Source organism: Hyperolius riggenbachi, chromosome 7 (assembly GCF_040937935.1).
Source record: "Hyperolius riggenbachi isolate aHypRig1 chromosome 7, aHypRig1.pri, whole genome shotgun sequence".
In the NCBI taxonomy this organism is placed as follows: domain Eukaryota; kingdom Metazoa; phylum Chordata; class Amphibia; order Anura; family Hyperoliidae; genus Hyperolius; species Hyperolius riggenbachi.
The window spans coordinates 75,020,889-75,045,724 of NC_090652.1; the positions used below are offsets into that span (position 1 = coordinate 75,020,889).

The 24,836-nt window shown below is 48.3% G+C and overlaps 1 protein-coding gene across 1 annotated transcript in view; it reads right to left on the bottom strand.

Annotated features, from left to right (window-relative positions):
• The window catches only part of LOC137526073 (carbonic anhydrase 4-like), a 49,241-nt gene extending 25,465 nt beyond the window's left edge, over positions 1-23,776 (bottom strand). Inside the window, exon 1 of the mRNA XM_068247287.1 lies at positions 23,641-23,776. Within this exon, the coding sequence (XP_068103388.1) occupies positions 23,641-23,776 (136 nt within the window). The remainder of the gene's footprint in view (positions 1-23,640) is intronic.
• Between the last annotated feature and the right edge of the window lie 1,060 nt (positions 23,777-24,836).

Genomic DNA, 24,836 nt, shown 5'->3' on the forward strand with positions numbered 1-24,836 from the left:
GATGCACCTGCAAATTTTAACGTCTGCGGAATCGTTTTCGCGGTCAGCGCACAAGATGCGCACTGACACAGCGAAAACCCTCCACAAGGGTATAATTGGGTGAACCCAGGCTAGGTGCAATGCACCAGCAGAGGGCAATTCCCACTGGCAGATGGTGCTGTGGAGTGCAGACGAGCACAGCCTCTGCACAGCCACAAACGCCAGATGGGAATTGTACAGATCTAAGACAATGCGGGGCTGAACGGCCCTTAAAGAGAAAGAGCACAGATACAGGATGAATGTGTGTTCACCAATCTAGTCGCGACCCTGCGACGGTGAACACACATCAGCAGAAACAAAAGCAAGAACGCGATTGCGAGAAAGGCGATTGCCAGAAGTGACACAAGACTGATCAGAACAGAACTCAAGAGTAGCAAAAGCACAGCAAACGACAATGAGAAAATAACAAAAATAACAAACGCTAACTAAACACGAACACCGCACTCATTCGCAACAGCGAACGCGTTTACAGTGCGATCTCCGCACGTTAAGTGCAACAGAGACAAGCACTCCTAACTAACCACCGACAGACAAACACGAAACAGAGAACGCGAGCGCTTGCTTAACGGTTACTTCACCGAGCCTACAGCAAGCGTTCGTATCAGACAAGACAGACAGATCCACAGAAAACAGGTATAGATCAGATAAGATCCACCGCTCTTTCTGCCAGAGCGAGTGCGATCCAAGTACGACAACAGAGCTTAGCAGGATCCACTGCTCTTTCCGCCGGAGTGTGATCCAAGTACAGGGACAAGAAGGCAGATCAGAAGGATCCACAGCCGCTACCGCTAGGGGCTAGTGCGATCCAAGCAAGACAGACAGATGAGATAGCAGGTAGCAACCGCCGCTCCAGCTATACTCCAAGAAAGCAGATCAGAAGGATCCACAGCCACTACCGCTAGGGGCTAGTGCGATCCAAGCAAGACAGACAGATGAGATAGCAGGTAGCAACCGCTGCCCCAGCTATACTCCAAGAACGTAGATCAGAAGGATCCACAGCCGCTACCGCTAGAGACTAGTGCGATCCAAACAAGACAGATGAACAGAAGGGGCTACCAGTAGCAACCGCAGCTCTGGTTAGCACCCCCAGACAGAACGATTTCCTGACGACCACCGTTGGCGACAGGACAATCGCAACAGAGAGGCAATACAGACAAAACAGATAACAATCTAACTGCACTAGGGAAGCTGCCTAGTGCAGTCCCAAGAATTACTCTAAAATAAATGTAATAAACAATAGCACGGCTGACACTCTAGGAGTGTTTCAACAAACCATGAAGGATGACCAGCAAAGGACTCTGGGAAAACATAGCTTTTTATACTGCCAGCCTACAAAGGAGGCAGCTAGGTGATTTGCATAACCAATGTATGCAAATCCCTCAGCAGCAGAGCAGATCAGAAACTTGCAAAGGAAAGACAGGTCTCTCTTCCAGAGACCTGCAGCCCACAGACTAGAGGAATGGTCAAACAGCTGTCTGCCTGTGCAGCCAGCTGAGCGGATCATTACACAAATGAATACTACATACTTACCTCGCCGTCAGTTCCTCTCAGAAGCTCACCATTTTCTTCTAACAACAGTCCCTTTCAGCTCTGATTAGATCTAGTCAGACTTGTATCTCCGGAAGCTAAAAGTCTAACCCCTTTTCACTCCATCGGGATTGATTCACTAAACCCTGCTATGACAAATATCACACCTTATCAAAGATATCACACCTTATCAAAAATATCACACCTTATCAAAGTTACCACGCCTTACCAGAGTAGCATAGCGAGCGCTACGAACCCGCAGGACAAGTGCCATTGCCAATTAGCAGGCATAAGATTGTAGCACTAGCTATGCTACTCTGATAAGGGGTGTTAACTTTGATAAGGTGTGATATCGTTGATAAAGTGTGATATTTGTCATAGCTTGGTTTAGTGAATCAACCCCATAATTTGCTGTTAGTTATGACTGAATGACTGAAAGGACAACTGATGTGTTTTCCCTATGGCTCAAGCAAAAATACTGCTTAATGGAGTGCTGACCCGTAACCTGTTATGGAGTCATCACCATTTTTAGAATGGAGGATGGAGAATTCCATTGATCAAAGTGGATAAGCAGGATGTGGGAGAAGATAGATTGATGAGCAGACTATGTGGGAGGTAAGTATAATGTGTCTATGACTATGTTTATTTTGTCTTTTATTTTTCAGTTCAGGTTTGCTTTAAGAGTTATGCACACTGTGTATGTACTTATGAAGAAGGCTGTGGTGTAGGAACCACTATGGTGGCTGTTATGGGCCTATGGGTGGGCGGTACAGGGGGATTGCAATACAGGGCAACTTTCCACCTATCCCTTCCCCAGCGAACACAAGGTATCCAGCGCAGGAGATTTGGGCGCAGCCGGCGTAACCATACACCGTAATAGGAACTAGGGCTATAGCAGCACACAGTGAGTTACTTCGGCGCCATCAGAAGACGGAGCTGAAGTTACGTTTAAAACACTGTAATTCAGTCGCCAGCAATGGCTGGCAGCCGAATTACATCATTCCCTACCATCCATGTGGACCTGGAGGGGCATTAGTAATTAACCTGCTGAGCGGTCTGGACGAGCTCAGCTCGTCCAACACCGCCAGAGGCTGCCGCTCAGGCCCTGCTGGGCCGATTTTCGTGAAATAAAAAGCAGCACACGCAGCCGGCACTTTGCCAGCCGCGTGTGCTGCCTGATCGCCGCCGCTCTGCGGCGATTCGCCGCGAGCAGCGGCGAAAGAGGGTCCCCCCAGCCGCCTGAGCCCAGCGTAGCCGGAACAAAAAGTTCCGGCCAGCGCTAAGGGCTGGATCGGAGGCGGCTGACGTCAGGACGTCGGCTGACGTCGATGACGTCACTCCGCTCGTTGCTATGGCGACGATGTAAGCAAAACAAGGAAGGCCGCTCATTGCGGCCTTCCTTGTTTATTCTGGGCGCCGGAGGCGATCGGAAGAACGCCTCCGGAGCGCCCTCTAGTGGGCTTTCATGCAGCCAACTTTCAGTTGGCTGCATGAAATAGTTTTTTTTTTATTTAAAAAAAACCCTCCCGCAGCCACCCTGGCGATTTAATCAGAACGCCAGGGTGGTTAAAGAGAACCTGTAACAAAAAAAGTTCCGCTGGGGGGGTACTCGCCTCGGGAGGGGGAAGCCTCAGGGTCCCAATGAGGCTTCCCCCTCCCCTATAGCTGCAGGCAATCCAGCACTGGCTCCCCTGAAGTGTCCCGCAATCCCCCCTCAACAAGCCTGACAAGCGCTGATTTATTTACCTATCCTGGCTCCAGAGGGGGCGATGTTGCGGCTCTCCGCACGGAGATAGGCGAAAATAGCCGATCTGTGTCGGGTCTGCTCTACTGCGCAGGCGCAGCAGACTTGTGCCTGCACAGTAGAGCGGCTCGACAGCGATTGGCTATTTCCGCCTATCTCCCCACTAAACTGCAACGCAAGTGGGTTGGCCGTTCCAGCTGTCAGTTCTCTCTTACCAGTCATAGGTAGCTACAGGTGCCTCTTAGTATTAGGTAGCCAGAAGTACCCTCAGTATTAAGTAGCTAGAGGTGCCCCCAAGTTTCCGGTAGCTATAGGAAGCTCAGTATTAAGTAGCTATTGGTGTCCTGAAGGGAAATCCAAGAGGGTGAGTAACCTCTCATTTACACTCTCATCAGGACTCTGCATAGGGAAGGAGGCTCTCTAGGAGGGGAGTGAGCCGCCTTTCCCTCATTAGGCGCCTTTAGGCGCATGCCTACAGTGCATTATGGTAAATTCGGCCCTGGCTGAGCCCCAAAACCACCTGTTTTGTGTAAGCATTGTACTGCATTTATCAATAATGTATACCTTTTTGCATCAGAGAAATTTTCTTTCTGATATTATTTTATTCTTTTTTTGGGGAGTTGTACCGGTATGGTTCAGGTATCATGCTTGGGATCCGACCTGTTTATGGTTTATAATTTGAGAATTGTCTTGGCCGTCTTGATAAGGTTGACTGTAACACATATGTGAGTGTACTTTGCTGTCTTGCTTATAAAAATATATTGAAACAGAAAAACATTTTTTGTGTTATCTGCCTGCTTCCATCAGAGCATGCACATTATAACCACCCCTTTCCCCCTAAAAAAGTGTATGAGGGTCTTCTTAACAGCAAAAAGTCAATTAGACGGCATATTCTTGTATTTTGGAAAGCCAGCATAAAAGACAATGGCCCCAATTCACGAAGTATTACCGCATTTGGTAATGCAGAAAACAGCTGAACCAGTCATTATCGGCCATTTTATGCAGCCATAGCGTGCGCTGTTTGTCAGGAACCGACCCCACGGCACGCCTGCAGTGACAGTTCCTGACTGGGGGTTGGATCAGGCCTAACACAAGGCTGTCACCCCTCAAAAACACTTTTCACTGCCACCACTAGCTGCTGCTAGACACTTCAACAATTCCCACTCTGTTGTTGAGTGGTCTGCACTCAGTCCAGCGTTTTCGTATTTGGGTCAGCTTTGCGCTTTAGGCCAGAATACGAGAACGCCACACACACACTCACACAGTAGCAAGGCACAATCAGGCACTGAACTTGTAACGCAAATTACACGGCAGTCTCTCCAGACTATGAGTTTGGCTAGTACAGCAGAAGTCAAACTTATTAAATAAATATTTAATATTCCAGAAAATAGTAGAACAGTGCAGAAAGTAATATATACAAAAGACTTACAAAAACAAGGTAAAAATTACAAGGACACCCAACAAGACAGTTTGCTCAAAAATAAAAACGGGAATAAAACGTTACCAGCATGAAGGTCTGAACGTTGTTTGCGGGAGACCGCAGTGGCTGGTTGGACCAGGGCAGTTCTAGCATCTTTGCTATCTCCAGGGAACTACAAGTTTTGAGTGTTCTCTGTTGACTTTTATAGCATGCAGCATATCCCGAGGGTCCAGATTTAATTTCATTTCTTCAGAAGGTTTGCACAGAACTCATATCTTTGCTGGATGTGATATGCAACCTTCAAAGGTTCCTGTTTTAGCTTCCAACTTTCCAGACTTCAGTCAGTCTGATTGTATATTGGCTGTTTACATATACACAGAGTTCAAAGCAATGCAACACCTTTTCAGCAGATTCAGGACAAAATAGTAGAGATGGCCCGAACGGTTCGTCGGCGAACGGTTCCCGGCGAACTTCTGGTGGTTCGTGATCGCGGAGAACTGCAAACTTTTATGAAAGTTCGGTTCGCCGCCGTAATGCACCATTAGGGTCAAATTTGACCCTCTACATCACAGTCAGCTGGCACATTGTAGCCAATCAGGCTCCACTCCCTCCTGGAGCCACTCCCCCCCTTATAAAAGGCAGGCACCGCCGGTCATTATACTCACTTGTGTGCCTGCAGTAAATAGAGAAGGGACAGCTGCTGCAGACTCTCTCATAGGGAAAGATTAGTTAGGCTCTTGTAGGCTTGTTAGCTTGCTCCTTGCTGATTCTTATTGCTAAAATAGCACCCCACAACAACTCTTTTGAGAGCTAATCTTGTTCTTGTGATCTATTTTTTTTTCTGTGTGTCCCACTGACACTTGTGTTGCATAGACAGCCTTGATAATTCATACTGTGTGTGCCACTGCCAGGCCCAGCACATTCAGTGACTACCTGTGTGTGTGACAGGCAGCTGCACATTGTAATACCCAGTACTCTATATACCTACCTACCTGTTGTTCACAGTGCACCCACCTACCTACGTGAGCTGAGCGCACGCAGTGTCACTGTACCTGTCTGCTACCTGTCTGTGTGTGACAGGTGCTGTGGAGATATATTGAGGTGCTGATGATATTAAGGATAACAGGAACATATTTCCTTCATTTTTTTTGACTATCATATGGGATTGTCTGTTAGCCAGTCTTCCTGGAATTCCGTATAAAGTGAAAATTACCTATCATTGTCTGCTTCTAATTAGGAAACCCTTAATTAGTTGCTGTGAAGCCTATACAGGTGGTCAGACCATGTTGTCTGAATAATGTCTCCGAGGTGTATTGTGTTTGGGAGCAATTGTCACCTATCACACAGGACATCCTGCTGCAATGTGAAAGCCTTAATCAATTGTCACCTGTAACCTGGGAAGATTGGAAGTGAAGGAAGTCTTTTGTTTTGTGTGTGTGCTATAGTACCCTTTTCATGTATGTGGATCTCTGGAAATCCCATTTATGTCTGAGAACGGAGACAGGAAAACGCCTTAATCAAGTTTTCACCTGGAGTTGAAAGCCTAACTTCACAATCTTTGATGTATAGTAGACTTTTACCTGGAAATGGAATATGTCTGAGATTTAATTAAAACCTAGTTCCTCCCCTCCCCAAGTAAGTTGCAGCCTCCAGGCGTAGCTCAGAGTATAAAAAGCAGAGGCAAATGCCTAGTGACCATCTGCTCTGGGAGTTAGCGCATAGCTAGAGTCGATCTCGACTTCCGGTCGAACAAGCGGCATGCTCCTGCCGACAACTTTGAGACCTTCAAGTTGGTAACGTTTTTTTTAATCCCCATTTTTATTTTACGCAAATATCCGTGTGTGTCATCTTTGTAACTTTTATCTTGTAACTATTTTGACTTTGTTTTTTGTAATCTTTTTGTATATATTAAGCTCTGCACTGTTCTATGTTTTTCTAGAATATTAAATTATTATTTAATAAGTTTGACTTCTGCCGTACTAAACTAACACTCATAGCCTAGAAGAGACTGAAGTGTAACCGTGTATAAGTTCATGCCTAATTGTACGCTTGAGCAACACTACCGTATGAAATTGTAATTGCATTGTGTGTGGGGGCGTTTGTCATACGTTGGCCTAAGCGCGCAGCTGACCCAACGTACGAACAACGCCAGTGCGAGTAGCGACAGCAGAGTGGCTAACAGTATCGTTCGGAACGACTGTTAGTGGGTCTTTGCTTCACGACAGTGTAAGATTGCAACTGTGTGTGTGTGTGGGTGCGTGGCGTTCCCGTATTTGGCCTAAGCGCAAAGCTGACCCAAATACGAAAACGCAGATTGCGTATTGAGCACTCGATAGCTGAGTGAACGTGTCTAGCAACGCTAGTGGTGGCAGTGGGAAGTGTTTGAGGGGTTCCAGCCTTGTTTGTAGCTTAAATAAGGCTGTTCCCCGCTTAATCTGGTCAAACCCGCAGTCGGGAACCGTATACGCAGGCGTGCCGCGGGCCGGTTCCTGACATAATTGGCTGGCAGTGGTGGGATCGTTTGGTACATTAGTACGCAGTTTAGCTCGCTATTCTGAGTACTAAAGGCTGGAAGCTTGCTAGAAGCAACTAGCCTACAGAAGTCTACTCAGTGCAGAAACTATATACGTTTTTTTTTGTTCAAAGATACACACTTGGTGTTTTGCTTTCCCTTCCCCCCTTTTTTCTTTTTATTTTTTGCAACACGATGGCTCAGAAAGCATCCAGCTATGCAAGGCAAAACAAAGAGATACTACTCAACCTGTGTGAGCACAAAGGCATCGAGACGGTGAGCGGCCAGACTAAGGAGCAGTTAGTTTGTGCGCTCGAGGAGTATGATGAGGCAGAGCGAGCCCGTGCTTCAACGTCAGCGGATGCAGCTCACGACACGCCAGAGGAGGAATCGCTCCCGCCACAGCATGCGAGTGTGGACGATGTCCTGGATGATCCACCGAACACGGAGATGACATCTCTGGAAGCTGATCTACAGCTACTGAACTCGGCTGATCCGGAACTGCGCCTAAAGCTGATCCTACTGCACCGACAGGCAGAGGAGGGGAGAGCTGAACGGCGACGCCAGGCCGAGAGTGAAAGACACCAGGCCGAAAGGGAAAGTGCTGAACGGCGACACCAAGCCGAGCGGGAACAAGCTGCACAGCGACTCCAGGCCGAGAGGGAAAGAGCTGAACGGCAACATCAGCTGGAGCTGGCTAAACTTCAGCAGCAGAACCGGTCTGCTGGACCCGCAGAACGCGAAGGTGAGCGAGTCCACAGAATCCCCCTGGATAAGTTCCCCGCTATGGACAAGGACTCTGACATAGACACTTTCCTACAGGGGTTTGAAAGGACTTGTCGGCAGTATGGGGTGCCCCGTGAGCAGTGGGCAAGATACCTCACACCAGGGCTGAGAGGCAAGGCCCTGGAGGCGTTTGTGAGTCTCCCCCAGGAGGAAGAAACAGACTTTGAGGCAATTAAGAAAGCCATCATTGCACGATACCACCTCACGCCAGAGGTGTATCGCAAACGTTTCAGGACAGTGCAGCGAGGTCCTAATGACAGTTACCTGGATCATGCGTGCAACCTGCGCACTGCCTTCCAGCAGTGGGTAAAAGGACTGGCTGTTGAAACCTTTGATGCCCTGCAGGAACTGATAATAAAAGACCAGTTCCTCCACACTTGCCCTGTTGAGGTCCGGCAGTTTGTAAGGGACCGAGAGCCAAAGACCGTGGATGAGGCCGCGAAAGTTGCTGATGCCTACACGTCCAATCGAGCATCTGATTTTCGGAGGACTACGGCGCCCAGCTGGAAGGGAGAAAAGCCTGCGAGACCTTCTCCTCTGAGCACCCAGCGAAGCCAAGTCCCGCAGCCGCCTGGAGGTAGAACAGCCACCGTTGACACTCGGAGATGTTTTGCCTGTAACAAACCGGGTCACATCAGTGCTACGTGCCCAGAAAAGAAGAAGGAAGCCCCAAACTCTGGCGGGGCCCGGAATGCGTTGTGTGCCACCAGGAATGCAGGTAGCTATGCAGAGAATCTGCAACCTGTCACGGTTGGGGATACAGTTACCACCGGTCTAAGAGACACTGGAGCAGAGGTGACTCTAGTGCACCCCCAGCTTGTGAACCCTGAGGAGTACATTCCTGGCAAGACTATGGCTGTCAAAGGAGTTGGGGGCGTCACCCCCGCCATACCCACCGCCTTGGTCCACCTGGATTGGGGGGCCCGGCAGCGGAATGAAAGAAGTGGGGGTAACGGATGCCATCCCCACGAACGTTTTGTTGGGTACTGACCTGGGACGGTTAGTGGCCCGGTATGAGCCTACTCCACACCCCATGGAGCCTGCATCCCCCGCAGAAGTTCAGGACTCTTGCAAGGTACTGTGTGATAATGCTGTGCAAGCGGGGAGTGCTGGTGAGGCCCCAGGGGCTACGGACTGTGTACTAGGAGCCAGCCCTAGTGAGTCTCCAGTGCCCAGGCCTGGAGGAGGACACGTTGTTACCATGAATGCAGATAATGTTGATGTAATATGTGATGTGTTGCATGATGACATGTGTACAGTGAATGCTCCGTCAGCTGCAGTGGTGACCCGCAGTGCTTACCGGGCTGCAGCAGACGAATTGTCCACTGAAGGGGCTGATGTCACTGGGTCGGGCTCTTCCACCTCAGAGCCTGGCTCTGAGGACCCAGAGGCCTCTCAGTTTGCCACCTCCCTGGTGCCTGTGGCCGACAGCGCTGAGTTCTCCGAGGCTGTGCGACTTGATAGCAGCCTGGAAGAGCTCAGGAGTCTGGCGGACAGGGCACCGGTGGAGGGCGACAAGGTGAGGGTGTACTGGGAACACGGCAGACTGTACAGAGAGGTTATTCCCTCTGAGCCGTCTGAAGTGGAGGAGGCCGACCGGCAGTTGATTGTTCCCCACAGGTACAGGGAGCAGCTATTAAGAATAGCACATGAGGTGCCCCTGGCTGGTCACTTGGGGATCCGCAAGACTAAATCCCGGCTTGCCCACAATTTTTATTGGCCCCACATGGGGACAGATATTGCTGATTTTTGCCGGTCTTGTGTCGCCTGTCAGCGGGTCGGCAAAGCAGGTGACACCGACAAAGCCCCACTAAGGCCCTTACCCATAATAGAGGAGCCCTTCCAAAGGGTTGCTGTTGACATAATTGGGCCTCTAGCGATACCCAGCAGCACAGGGAAACGTTTCATTCTTACGGTGGTAGATTATGCCACTCGCTACCCTGAAGCTGTAGCCCTGAGCTCCATACGGGCAGACAAGGTTGCGGACGCATTGGTGCGCATTTTCTCACGGGTCGGTTTTCCCCGTGAAATGCTCACCGATCACGGCCCGCAATTCATGTCGCGCCTAATGGAATGCCTCTGTAAACAAATGCAGGTAGAACACATCATGGCCAGCCCTTACCACCCCCAGACAAATGGGTTATGTGAGCGGTTCAATGGTACTCTGAAACAGATGCTAAGGGTGTTTGTTGAATCGCAAGGGAGAGACTGGGAGCGATACCTGCCCCACTTACTGTTTGCTTATCGTGAGGTGCCCCAGGCATCCACCGGGTTCTCGCCCTTTGAGCTATTATATGGGAGGAGGGTACGCGGACCCCTCGATCTCATTCGAGAGGTCTGGGAGGGGCAGGACATGGGTCCCGGGGTCTCCATAGTGGAATACGTTCTAAAGTTCCGGGAAAAGATGGACACCCTGGTGGGGTTAGTGCGAGAGAATCTGACTCAAGCCCAGGCCACCCAGAAGCAGTGGTATGACCACGGGGCTAGGGAGAGAGTTTATGAGGTAGGTCGCAAGGTATGGGTCCTAAACCCGATGCGACAGAATAAGCTGCAGGCCGCTTGGGATGGGCCCTATACCATACATAGGAAGATTAGTGATGTGACCTATGTGGTCGCGCTGGATGACCGAGGTAAGCAGCTGAAAACATACCATGTAAATATGTTAAAGGAACATCATGCTAGAACCGCTTGCGCTCTCCCTGTCTGCAGTTTGCTACCGGACGGTGAAGCAGAGGCCCTGGTTGACATCCTGGCATCCACCCAGGAAACCGACTCTGTTGCCGAGGTGCAGATCAATCCGGAGTTGACAGCAGAGCAGCAGGCTGGGCTATCTGATGTGCTGACCCTTTACCGTGGTACCTTTACAGCCCGCCCTGGTCTGACCAGCCTGGCTGTACACCATGTTGACACCGGAAATAACAAGCCGGTTAGACAGTCAGCCTATAGAGTCTCCCCTGAGGTTCAGGCCCACATCAGCAAGGAGATTGAGGAAATGCTGTCACTAGGGGTGATCCAACGGTCGCACAGCGCATGGGCATCACCTGTAGTGCTAGTACCCAAACGGGACCAGACCACTCGGTTCTGTGTAGATTATCGAAAACTAAATTTGATAACTGCGTCAGATGCTTACCCAATGCCGAGGGTCGACGAATTGTTAGATAAGCTAGCTGGCGCGCAATATCTAACAATCGTGGATTTGAGTCGGGGATACTGGCAGGTCCCTCTAACAGCTGAGGCACGGGAGAGGTCTGCCTTTATCACCCCCTCAGGTCTGTTTGAATTTAATGTAATGCCTTTTGGAATGAAAAACGCCCCGGCCACCTTCCAACGGGTTGTAAATGGTCTCCTGGAAGGTTTGGAACACTGCGCTGTCGCCTACCTGGATGACATCGCCGTGTTTAGCGCCAACTGGAACGACCACTTAGCGCAGCTGTCACAGGTTTTGGGGCGCATCACTGCAGCAGGACTAACAGTCAAGCCTAGCAAGTGTCAGATCGGCATGAAACAGGTACAGTACCTGGGACATGTGGTGGGGGGGAGGAGAGCTTCGTCCAGATACGGGGAAGGTAGATGCCATTGTGTCCTGGCCCACCCCCCAGACGAAGAAACAGATTCAGTCCTTCTTAGGGACTGCGGGGTACTATAGAAAGTTTGTCCCCAACTACAGTGCCCTCGCCAAGCCATTGACAGACCTCACAAAAAAGAAGCTGCCCAAGCAGATTCTCTGGACACCAGAATGTGAACAGTCATTCACAGCTCTGAAGAGGGCCCTAGCCAGCCCTCCCGTGTTGCAAGCGCCAGACTTCAGCCGACGGTTTGTAGTCCAGACGGACGCCTCAGCCTTTGGCCTAGGTGCTGTATTAAGCCAGGTAAACCAAACTGGGGAAGAACATCCGATTCTGTACTTAAAGGATACCACAACTGAAATGTGACATAATGAGATAGACATGTGTATGTACAGTGCCTAGCACACAGATAACTATGCTGTGTTCCTTTTTTTATTTTTCTGCCTGAAAGAGTTAAATATAAGGTATGCAAGTGGCTGACTCAGTCCTGACTCAGACAGGAAGTGACTACAGTGTGACCCTCACTGATAAGAAATTCCAACTATAAAACACTTTCCTAGCAGAAAATGGCTTCTGAGAACAAGAAAGAGGTAAAAAAGGGGAATTTCTTATCAGTGAGGGTCACACTGTAGTCACTTCCTGTCTGAGTCAGGACTGAGTCAGCCACTTACATACATGATATTTAACTCTTTCAGGCAGAGAAAGAAAAAAAGGAACACAGCATAGTTATCTATGTGCTAGGCACTGTACATACACATGTCTATCTCATTATGTCACATTTCAGTTGGGGTATCCTTTAAGTCGGAAGCTGCTACCCCGGGAGGTAGCTTACGCCACCATAGAGAAGGAGTGCTTGGCAATTGTATGGGCCCTACAAAAGCTGCAGCACTATCTCTACGGTCGTGTATTCACCGTCGTAACCGACCACAACCCTCTTAGTTGGTTACATCGGGTTTCCGGGGACAATGGAAAACTGCTGAGATGGAGCTTAGTTCTCCAACAATATAGCTTCACCATTCAACATAGGAAGGGGAGCAATCATGGGAATGCTGATGGGCTGTCCCGTCAAGCAGAACCAACAGTGTAGGTGCAGGCAGGATGATCTGGGAAGATCATCTGCCTTGCACCAAGTTAACGGCGGAGGTGTGGAGATATATTGAGGTGCTGATGATATTAAGGATAACAGGAACATATTTCCTTCATTTTTTTTGACTATCATATGGGATTGTCTGTTAGCCAGTCTTCCTGGAATTCCGTATAAAGTGAAAATTACCTATCATTGTCTGCTTCTAATTAGGAAACCCTTAATTAGTTGCTGTGAAGCCTATACAGGTGGTCAGACCATGTTGTCTGAATAATGTCTCCGAGGTGTATTGTGTTTGGGAGCAATTGTCACCTATCACACAGGACATCCTGCTGCAATGTGAAAGCCTTAATCAATTGTCACCTGTAACCTGGGGAGATTGGAAGTGAAGGAAGTCTTTTGTTTTGTGTGTGTGCTATAGTACCCTTTTCATGTATGTGGATCTCTGGAAATCCCATTTATGTCTGAGAACGGAGACAGGAAAACGCCTTAATCAAGTTTTCACCTGGAGTTGAAAGCCTAACTTCACAATCTTTGATGTATAGTAGACTTTTACCTGGAAATGGAATATGTCTGAGATTTAATTAAAACCTAGTTCCTCCCCTCCCCAAGTAAGTTGCAGCCTCCAGGCGTAGCTCAGAGTATAAAAAGCAGAGGCAAATGCCTAGTGACCATCTGCTCTGGGAGTTAGCGCATAGCTAGAGTCGATCTCGACTTCCGGTCGAACAAGCGGCATGCTCCTGCCGACAACTTTGAGACCTTCAAGTTGGTAACGTTTTTTTTAATCCCTATTTTTTTTTTACGCAAATATCCGTGTGTGTCATCTTTGTAACTTTTATCTTGTAACTATTTTGACTTTGTTTTTTGTAATCTTTTTGTATATATTAAGCTCTGCACTGTTCTATGTTTTTCTAGAATATTAAATTATTATTTAATAAGTTTGACTTCTGCCGTACTAAACTAACACTCATAGCCTAGAAGAGACTGAAGTGTAACCGTGTATAAGTTCATGCCTAATTGTACGCTTGAGCAACACTACCGTATGAAATTGTAATTGCATTGTGTGTGGGGGCGTTTGTCATACGTTGGCCTAAGCGCGCAGCTGACCCAACGTACGAACAACGCCAGTGCGAGTAGCGACAGCAGAGTGGCTAACAGTATCGTTCGGAACGACTGTTAGTGGGTCTTTGCTTCACGACAGTGTAAGATTGCAACTGTGTGTGTGTGTGGGTGCGTGGCGTTCCCGTATTTGGCCTAAGCGCAAAGCTGACCCAAATACGAAAACGCAGATTGCGTATTGAGCACTCGATAGCTGAGTGAACGTGTCTAGCAACGCTAGTGGTGGCAGTGGGAAGTGTTTGAGGGGTTCCAGCCTTGTTTGTAGCTTAAATAAGGCTGTTCCCCGCTTAATCTGGTCAAACCCGCAGTCGGAAACCGTATACGCAGGCGTGCCGCGGGCCGGTTCCTGACAGGTGCACATTGTAATACCCAGTACTGCATATACCTACCTACCTGTTGTTCACAGTGCACCCACCTACCTACGTGAGCTGAGCGCACGCAGTGTCACTGTGCCTGTCCGCTACCTGTCTGTGTGTGACAGGTGCACATTGTAATACCCATTACTGCATATACCTACCTGTGATGGACGGTTGCGTGGCCGCAGATGCGTCCTTGAACCGCCCGTGCAGAACATGCGATCGCAATCGATTCTCTGCATCGATTGCGATTAAGATCAATAGAATCTAGATTGGTTGTGTAGGAGCATCTGCAGTCAATCTGGGCTCTCTCTTTTCTCAGCAGAGAGATAGCAGTACTTAGGTGCAGGATGTCTTTTGATTTGTTAATTAGCTTGGACAAGGCTTGTGTCCAAGGAGATTGTTTACTTTTAATTACCTCAGGGAGATGTCCCTAGTCACCAGATGGGGACTCTATTTAGAGAAAGGCTTCCCTCACAGCAGGAGACCTATTCAAAACCTGCTTTCCCACAAACTTCATGGCAACGATAAGGACAGATATGAATGCATGTGGGTTATGGTTTCTTACCTATTATATGGAGACCGTATATCGCACAGCTATGAAATTCATATAGTCTTATTCATTAAAGTCTGCCCAACATGCGGATATAAAATTCATGGCAACATCTCGTCCAGTTATTGCGGTATGAATCTTCTCAGGAACCTGAGAAGCTACCCAAGTCACGTCTGATATCATATTAATCTGTATTTTCCGACAAGTATGAATCTGTTAACCACCTAAATATGACATGTATCTTTTATGAGTTACGGCATTTTATAAGTTTAAACCTAAAATCTCTCAGAGGGAATGAACTGTCATTGGTGGGTAATTCAGAGGGGGCGGGCATTGCCACACCCCGAGCCAGCTTCATCAAAAGCACCTGGCCAGCAGGCGGACCTCATTCCTCCATTTTCCACCTTCATGAGAGCTGCTGCCACTTTGAGGAACAAGTGGCGGCCATCTTGTCTGAACTTTGCTCCTGGACTGAAACAAAGCACATTTTTCATGTGCTCAGATTTTCCCAGAAGGACATCTCTCCATGAACTTTAAGTATCCGTGTTTTCTCCCTTTTATTTTAATACTGTGTTACCTCATGTCTCAATAATTGTTGATTTTAATAATTTTCTGTATATATTAATTATTCATATTGCATATTTAACCACTTGAGGACCGCCCCCAGCCGATGGGCGGCGGCAAAGTCCGGGCCCAAACGACCGAAATACGCCCATCGGCGGGGGCGGCTGCGGGAGTGGCTATGCGGCGATCGCGTCATTCGTGACGCGATCAGCCGCCGGGGACTGGCTCCGCCCACCGCTCGTAGTAACCCGCCGGCCGTTCGGAAGCGACGGCGGGTTACTAGCACCCGGATCGCCGCTGCACATATGTATAATAGGCTTTGTAATGTATACAAAGCCTATTATACTGGCTGCCTCCTGCCCTGGTGGTCCCAGTGTCCGAGGGACCACCAGGGCAGGCTGCAGCCACCCTAGTCTGCACCCAAGCACACTGATTTCCCCCCCCCTGCCCGCTGATCGCCCACAGCACCCCTCAGACCCCCCCCTGCCCACCCCCCAGACCACTGTTTGCACCCAGTCACCCCCCTAATCACCCATCAATCACTCCCTGTCACTATCTGTCAACGCTATTTTTTTTTTATCCCCCCCCCCTGCCCACTGCCCCCTCCTGATCACCCCCCACCCCTCAGATTCTCCCCAGACCCCCCCCCCCCCCCGTGTACTATATGCATCTATCCCCCCTGATCACCTGTCAATCACCTGTCAATCACCTGTCAATCACCCGTCAATCACCCGTCAATCACCCCCTGTCACTGCCACCCATCAATCAGCCCCTAACCTGCCCCTTGCGGGCAATCTGATCACCCCCCCACACCAATAGATCGCCCGCAGATCCGACATCAGATCACCTCCCAAATCCATTGTTTACATCTATTCTCTCCTCTAAACACCCACTAATTACCCATCAATCACCCATCAATCACCCCCTATCACCACCTGTCACTGTTACCCATCAGATTAGACCCTAATCTACCCCTTGCGGGCACCCAATCACCCGCCCACACGCTCAGATTGCCCTCAGACCCCCCCCTTATCAATTCGCCAGTGCAATATTTACATCTGTTATTCCCTGTAATAACCCACTGATCACCTGTCAATCACCTATCAATCACCCCCTGTCACTGCCACCCATCAATCACCCCCTGTCACTGCCACCCATCAATCAGCCCCTAACCTGCCCCTTGCGGGCAATCTGATCACCCACCCACACCAATAGATCGCCCGCAGATCCGACATCAGATCACCTCCCAAGTGCAGTGTATACATCTCTTCTCTCCTCTAAACACCCACTAATTACCCATCAATCACCCCCTATCACCACCTGTCACTGTTACCCATCAGATTAGACCCTAATCTGCCCCTTGCGGGCACTCAATCACCCGCCCACACGCTCAGATTGCCCTCAGACCCCCCCCCTTATCAATTCGCCAGTGCAATATTTACATCTGTTATTCCCTGTAATAACCCACTGATCACCTGTCAATCACCTATCAATCACCCCCTGTCACTGCCACCCATCAATCACCCCCTGTCACTGCCACCCATCAATCAGCCCCTAACCTGCCCCTTGCGGGCAATCTGATCACCCACCCACACCAATAGATCGCCCGCAGATCCGACATCAGATCACCTCCCAAGTGCAGTGTTTACCTCTCTTCTCTCCTCTAAACACCCACTAATTACCCATCAATCACCCCCTATCACCACCTGTCACTGTTACCCATCAGATTAGACCCTAATCTGCCCCTTGCGGGCACCCAATCACCCGCCCACACGCTCAGATTGCCCTCAGACCCCCCCTTATCAATTCGCCAGTGCAATATTTACATCTGTTATTCCCTGTAATAACCCACTGATCACCTGTCAATCACCTATCAATCACCCCCTGTCACTGCCACCCATCAATCACCCCCTGTCACTGCCACCCATCAATCAGCCCCTAACCTGCCCCTTGCGGGCAATCTGATCACCCACCCACACCAATAGATCGCCCGCAGATCCGACATCAGATCACCTCCCAAGTGCAGTGTATACATCTCTTCTCTCCTCTAAACACCCACTAATTACCCATCAATCACCCCCTATCACCACCTGTCACTGTTACCCATCAGATTAGACCCTAATCTGCCCCTTGCGGGCACCCAATCACCCGCCCACACGCTCAGATTGCCCTCAGACCCCCCTCCTTATCAATTCGCCAGTGCAATATTTACATCTGTTATTCCCTGTAATAACCCACTGATCACCTGTCAATCACCTATCAATCACCCCCTGTCACTGCCACCCATCAATCACCCCCTGTCACTGCCACCCATCAATCAGCCCCTAACCTGCCCCTTGCGGGCAATCTGATCACCCACCCACACCAATAGATCGCCCGCAGATCCGACATCAGATCACCTCCCAAGTGCAGTGTTTACCTCTCTTCTCTCCTCTAAACACCCACTAATTACCCATCAATCACCCCCTATCACCACCTGTCACTGTTACCCATCAGATTAGACCCTAATCTGCCCCTTGCGGGCACCCAATCACCCGCCCACACGCTCAGATTGCCCTCAGACCCCCCCTTATCAATTCGCCAGTGCAATATTTACATCTGTTATTCCCTGTAATAACCCACTGATCACCTGTCAATCACCTATCAATCACCCCCTGTCACTGCCACCCATCAATCACCCCCTGTCACTGCCACCCATCAATCACCCCCTGTCACTGCCACCCATCAATCAGCCCCTAACCTGCCCCTTGCGGGCAATCTGATCACCCACCCACACCAATAGATCGCCCGCAGATCCGACATCAGATCACCTCCCAAGTGCAGTGTTTACATCTCTTCTCTCCTCTAAACACCCACTAATTACCCATCAATCACCCCCTATCACCACCTGTCACGGTTACCCATCAGATTAGACCCTAATCTGCCCCTTGCGGGCACCCAATCACCCGCCCACACCTCAGAACGTCCTCAGACCCCAGCCCTGATCACCTCGCTAGTGCATTGCTTGCATCTATTTCCCCCCTCTAATCACACCTTGAGACACCCATTAATCACCTCCTGTCACCCCCTAGCACACCTACCCATCAGATCAGGCCCTAATTTGCCCTGTGTGGGCTCCTGATCACTCGGCCAAACTCTCAGATCCCCCTCAGACCCCCTTCCGATCACCTCCCCAGTGCATTGATTGCATCTATTTTCCCCTCTAACCGCCCCCTGAGACACCCATCAATCACCTCCTGTCACCCCCCTAGCACTCCTATCCATCAGATCAGGCCCAAAACATCCTGTCATCTAAGAGGCCACCCTGCTTATGAAAGGTTCCACAAAATTTGCCCCCTCATAGACCACCTGTCATCAAAATTTGCAGATGCTTATACCCCTGAACAGTCATTTTGAGAAATTTGGTTTCCAGACTACTCACAGTTTTGGGCCCGTAAAATGCCAGGGCAGTATAGGAACCCCACAAGTGACCCCATTTTAGAAAGAAGACACCCCAAGGTATTCTGTTAGGTGTATGATGAGTTCATAGAAGATTTTATTTTTTGTCAAAAGTTAGCGGAAATTGGATTTTTATTGTTTTTTTCACAAAGTGTCATTTTTCACTAACTTGTGACAAAAAATAAAATCTTCTATGAACTCACCATACCCCTAACGGAATACCTTGGGGTGTCTTCTTTCTAAAATGGGGTCACTTGTGGGGTTCCTATACTGCCCTGGCATTTTAGGGGCCCTAAACCGTGAGGAGTAGTCTAGAAAACAAATGCCTCAAAATGACCTGTGAATAGGACGTTGGGCCCCTTAGCGCACCTAGGCTGCAAAAAAGTGTCACACATGTGGTATCGCCATACTCAGGAGAAGTGGTATAATGTGTTTTGTGGTGTATTTTTACACATACCCATGCTGGGTGGGAGAAATCTCTCTGTAAATGGACAATTGTGTGTAAAAAAAATCAAAAATGTGTCATTTACAGAGATATTTCTCCCACCCAGCATGGTTATATGTAAAAATACACCACAAAACACATTATACTACTTCTTCTGAGTACGGCGATACCACATGTGTGACACCTTTTTGCAGCCTAACTGTGCTAAGGGGCCCAAAGTCCAATGAGTACCTTTAGGATTTCACAGGTCATTTTGAGACATTTGGGTTCAAGACTACTCCTCACGGTTTAGGGCCCCTAAAATGCCAGGGCAGTATAGGAACCCCACAAGTGACCCCATTTTAGAAAGAAGACACCCAAGGTATTCTGTTAGGTGTATGATGAGTTCATAGAAGGTTTTATTTTTTGTCACAAGTTAGCGGAAATTGATATGTATTGTTTTTTTTTTCACAAAGTGTCATTTTCCGCTAACTTGTGACAAAAAAAAAAATCTTCTATGAACTCACCATACTCCTAACAGAATACCTTGGGGTGTCTTCTTTCTAAAATGGGGTCACTTGTAGGGTTCCTATACTGCCCTGGCATTTTAGGGGCCCTAAACCGTGAGCAGTAGTCTAGAATCCAAATGCCTCAAAATGACCTGTGAATAGGACGTTAGGCCCCTTAGCGCACCTAGGTTGCAAAAAAGTGTCACACATGTGGTATCGCCGTACTCAGAAGAAGTAGTATATTGTGTTTTGGGGTGTATTTTTACACATACCCATGCTGGGTGGGAGAAATCTCTCTGTAAATGGACAATTGTGTGTAAAAAAAATCAAACAATTGTCATTTACAGAGATATTTCTCCCACCCAGCATGGGTATGTGTAAAAATACACCCCAAAACACATTATACTACTTCTCCTGAGTATGGCGGTACCACATGTGTGGCACTTTTTTGCACCCTAAGTGCGCTAAGAGGCCCAAAGTCCAATGAGTACCTTTAGGATTTCACAGGTCATTTTGCGACATTTGGTTTCAAGACTACTCCTCACGGTTTAGGGCCCCTAAAATGCCAGGGCAGTATAGGAACCCCACAAGTGACCCCATTTTAGAAAGAAGACACCCCAAGGTATTCCGTTAGGAGTATGGTGAGTTCATAGAAGATTTTATTTTTTGTCACAAGTTAGCGGAAAATGACACTTTGTGAAAAAAAACAATTAAAATCAATTTCCGCTAACTTGTGACAAAAAAAAAAATCTTCTATGAACTCACCATCCTCCTAACGGAATACCTTGGGGTGTCTTCTTTCTAAAATGGGGTAATTTGTGGGGTTCCTATACTGTCCTGGCATTTTAGGGGCCCTAAACCGTGAGGAGTAGTCTTGAAACGAAATTTCTCAAAATGACCTGTGAAATCCTAAAGGTACTCATTGAACTTTGGGCCCCTTAGCGCAGTTAGGGTGCAAAAAAGTGCCACACGTGGTATCGCCGTACTCAGGAGAAGTAGTATAATGTGTTTTGGGGTGTATTTTTACACATACCCATGCTGAGTGGGAGAAATATCTCTATAAATAGACAATTGTGTGTAAAAAAAATTAAACAATTGTCATTTACGGAGATATTTCTCCCACCCAGCATGGGTATGTGTAAAAATACACCCCAAAACACATTATTCTACTTCTCCTGAGTACGGCAATACCACATGTGTGGCACTTTTTTGCAGCCTAACTGCGCTAAGGGGCCAAAAGTCCAATGAGCATCTTTAGGCTTTACAGGGGTGCTTACAATTAGGCACCCCCCAAAATGCCAGGACAGTGAACACACCCCACAAATGACCCCATTTTGGAAAGTAGACACTTCAAGGTATTCAGAGAGGAGCATAGTGAGTCTGTGGCAGATTTCATTTTTTTTTGTCGCAAGTTAGAAGAAATGGAAACTTTTTTTTTTTTCTTTTTTTTGTCAGAAAGTGTCATTTTCCGCTAACTTGTGACAAAAAATAAAATCTTCTATGAACTCACCATGCCTCTCACTGAATACTTTGGGATGTCTTCTTTCCAAAATGGGGTCATTTGGGGGGTATTTGTACTATCCTGGAATTTTAGCCCCTCATGAAACCTGACAGGTGCGCAGAAAAGTCAGAGATGCTTGAAAATGGGAAAATTCACTTTTGGCACCATAGTTTGTAAACGCTATAACTTTTACCCAATCCAATAAATATACACTGAATGGTTTTTTTTTTAGCAAAGACATGTAGCAGAATAACTTTCGCGCTCAAATGTATAGGAAATTTTACTTTATTTGAAAAATGTCAGCACAGCAAGTTAAAAAAGTCATTTTTTTGCCAAAATTCATGTCTTTTTTGATGAATATAATAAAAACTAAAACTCGCAGCAGCAATCAAATAGCAGCAACAGAAAGCTGTATTAGTGACAAGAAAAGGAGGTAAAATTCATTTAGGTGGTAGGTTGTATGACCGAGCAATAAACCGTGAAAGCTGCAGTGGTCTGAATGGAGAAAAAGGCTCTGGTCCTTAAGGGGCGAAAAGACTGTGGTCCTGAAGTGGTTAATAAACGACGTTCAAACGTCCTTCGTTATTCAGATACCCTATTATTCAGCTATACACAGAAACTGAACCCAGACTTCTGAGGAGACGCTACTTTTGTTGCTAGCTAGACAGAATAGAGTGTGTTTAACAGTTTTATTTGCAGGACTAGAAATAGCTAGTCCGTGGGTGCTTCTGGCCCAGGAAAGCAGAAGTGGTGGCAGTTATACCCTAAACTAGTGTGTAAGTTGTAATTACCGTACCTCACAGGCTCCCTTCTGGTCGGGCTGCTGCCCAAATTCTGCCGGTTTCTGCCCACTTATCGCGACCACAGCTTGCATGGTCTGTGTGCTGAAACCGATTGGAAGGCAATTTGCGGTCTGGCCACCAGGGGCTCTGTGACACTACCTACCTGTTGTTCACAGTGCACCCACCTACCTACGTGAGTTGAGCGCACGCAGTGTCACTGTGCCTGTCCGCTACCTGTCTGTGTGTGACAGATGCACATTGTAATACCCATCACTGCATATACCTACATGTTGTGTTCAGTGCACCCACCTCATCACTGCATATACCTACCTGTTGTGTTCAGTGCACCCACCTACCTACGTGAGTGCACGCAGTGTGATATACTACTCTGTGCATACCTGTTAACTGCACCTGTGTGACTGCACATTGCATTAGTCAAGTCAGTGCATACCTTTCACTTCATCCCCCTATATGGACACAACGGACAAAACAGGCAGAGGTAGAGGCAGACCCAGAGGAAGGCCACCCGGCAGGTCTGTGGCTGTGCGAGGTTGTGTTGATGTGATTTTGTGCGGTCCTCGACCAAGTACAGTGCTCAGAAGAAGGCACGTCCCATCAACTCCCAAGATTGTCAGGACGTGGATTACTATTTAACAAAGAACACCTCATCTTCCGCAGCCACCGTCCAGCGCTACTACAAGCACCACATCCATTGCATTTGACACTTCGCAGGAGTTAATTGGTGGGGAATTAACTGATTCACAGCCATTATTGTTACAACCAGATGAAGGCGCTAGGCAATTTACACCACCTCCTATGTCTGAGTTAGGCGGCGACACTATGGACGTAACCTGTGAAGATGATGAAGTACCTGCTGTTGGTGCAGTTTTGGAGGTGTCTGAGGCAAGCGAAGCTGGGCAGGATGTTTATGATGATGACGATGATACGGATCCCACGTATGTTCCCAATAGAGGAGATGAACAGGGGACAGTTCAGAGGGGGAGTCAGAGAGGAGTAGGAGGAGACGAGTTGCTGAAAGAAACAGGGGGAGCTCGTCATCAGAAACAGCTGGTGGCAGTGTCCGGCGTCATCTATCGCCACCTATGTACAGCCAGCCAACATGCCCTTCAACGTCAGCTGCTGATGCCACCATAGTGCCATCACTCCAGGGGGGCTCAGCAGTTTGGTAATTTTAGTAGTCCCGCTAGCACTGCTGGTTACCACTGCAGCTGAGGGAGTGTCCGCATCACACATATCATCACTCATACATTTGATCTCAAAATCATCTGAAGTGGAAGAATCTGGCCTGGTGCCATCTGACCCTTCAGTGGGCAGTTCATCTGCTGCAGACCAGTGAACACTGCTGGTTATTCCTGCAGCTGAAGGAGTGTCCACATGACACATAGGATTGTGTAGTACATCACATATGACATCCGCATTATCTGCCTTACATCACATAAAACATCGACATCATCTGTACTACACACTTCGCTATTTAGCACCGCACAAGTGACATCAACAGTTTCTGCATCGATGGTATCGATAGGCAGCCCGTCATGATAACATCAACAGTATCTTCATTCATGGTATCAACATGTCCCACTCCAGGCCTAGGCACTGGAGACTTACTAGGGCTGGCTCCTAGTACACAGTCCTTATCCCCTGGAGACTCAACAGCACCCCTTGTTTGCAAAGAGTTATCACACAGTACCTTACATGGGTCCAGGACTTCTGGTGGGGATTCAGGCTTTACGGGGATTGGATTAGGCTCATACCGAGCTACTAACCGTCCCAGGTCAGTACCCAGCAAAACGTTGGTGGGGATGGCATCAGTTACCCCAACTTCTATCATTCCGCTACAGGCCCCCCAATCCAGGTGGCATAACTCTCTAGGACCATCCCAAAAGATGATGACGGCATCATCAATATAGCAGTACCAACCCACAATGTGGGACTGCTACCACTCAAAATTCATTTAAAACCACCTCCCTCTCCTACCAACCCCAAAAGAGCCCACAACGTACCTCCAACACCATGTCTGCTACTTGGCGGTAAAATTGGCAGCCAAGCATGAATTCTAATAATTACAGAGCTAAGACATCACAACTTGCTGTACGTAGAAAACACTTGACAGCCTGAAGCCCATATTTGTGTGAGGTGTTACAATAAAGAGAATCCATGTCACATGTAACTATAATTATACCAGCTAGAAATTCAACATTTTCAAGTTGGTTAAAGGGACACTGTAGGGGGATCAGGGGAAAACGAATTGAAGTTACCCGGGGCTTCTAATGGTCCCCCACAGACATCCTGTGCCTGCGCAGCCACTCCTCAATGCTCCAGCCCCGCCTCTGGTTCACTTCTGGAATTTCAGACTTTAAAGTCGGAAAACCACTGCGCTTGCATTGCCGTGTCCTCACTCCCGCTGATGGCACCAGGAGCGTACTGCGCAGGCCCAGTATGGTCTGTGCCTGCGCCGTGCGCTCCTGGTGACATCAGGGGAAGTGAGGACACGGCAACGCAGGCGCAGTGGTTTTCAGACTTTAAAGTCTGAAATTCCAGAGGTGAACTGGTGGCGGGGCCGAACCTTGGTTGAGTGGCTGCACGGGCACAGGATGCCTGCGGGGGACCATTAGAAGCCCCGGGTAACTTCAACTCATTTCCCCCGACCCCCCTACAGTATCCCTTTAAGCGAGTTCGTGGAATCTCTAATGTAAGAACTCAATCTCACCACGTGAGGTTATAAGTAGACATCAATGAATATGCAACATTTGTTCGCGAGACTACCAACACTAGATATCGGCCGGTGGACACTGCAGTTTTTTTTTGGCCCTTTGACAGTAGGTATAGGGTGGGGATCACCAGTTTATCTGCTGTCAGGTAAAAATATTCCTTTGGGGAAAATACTTTGT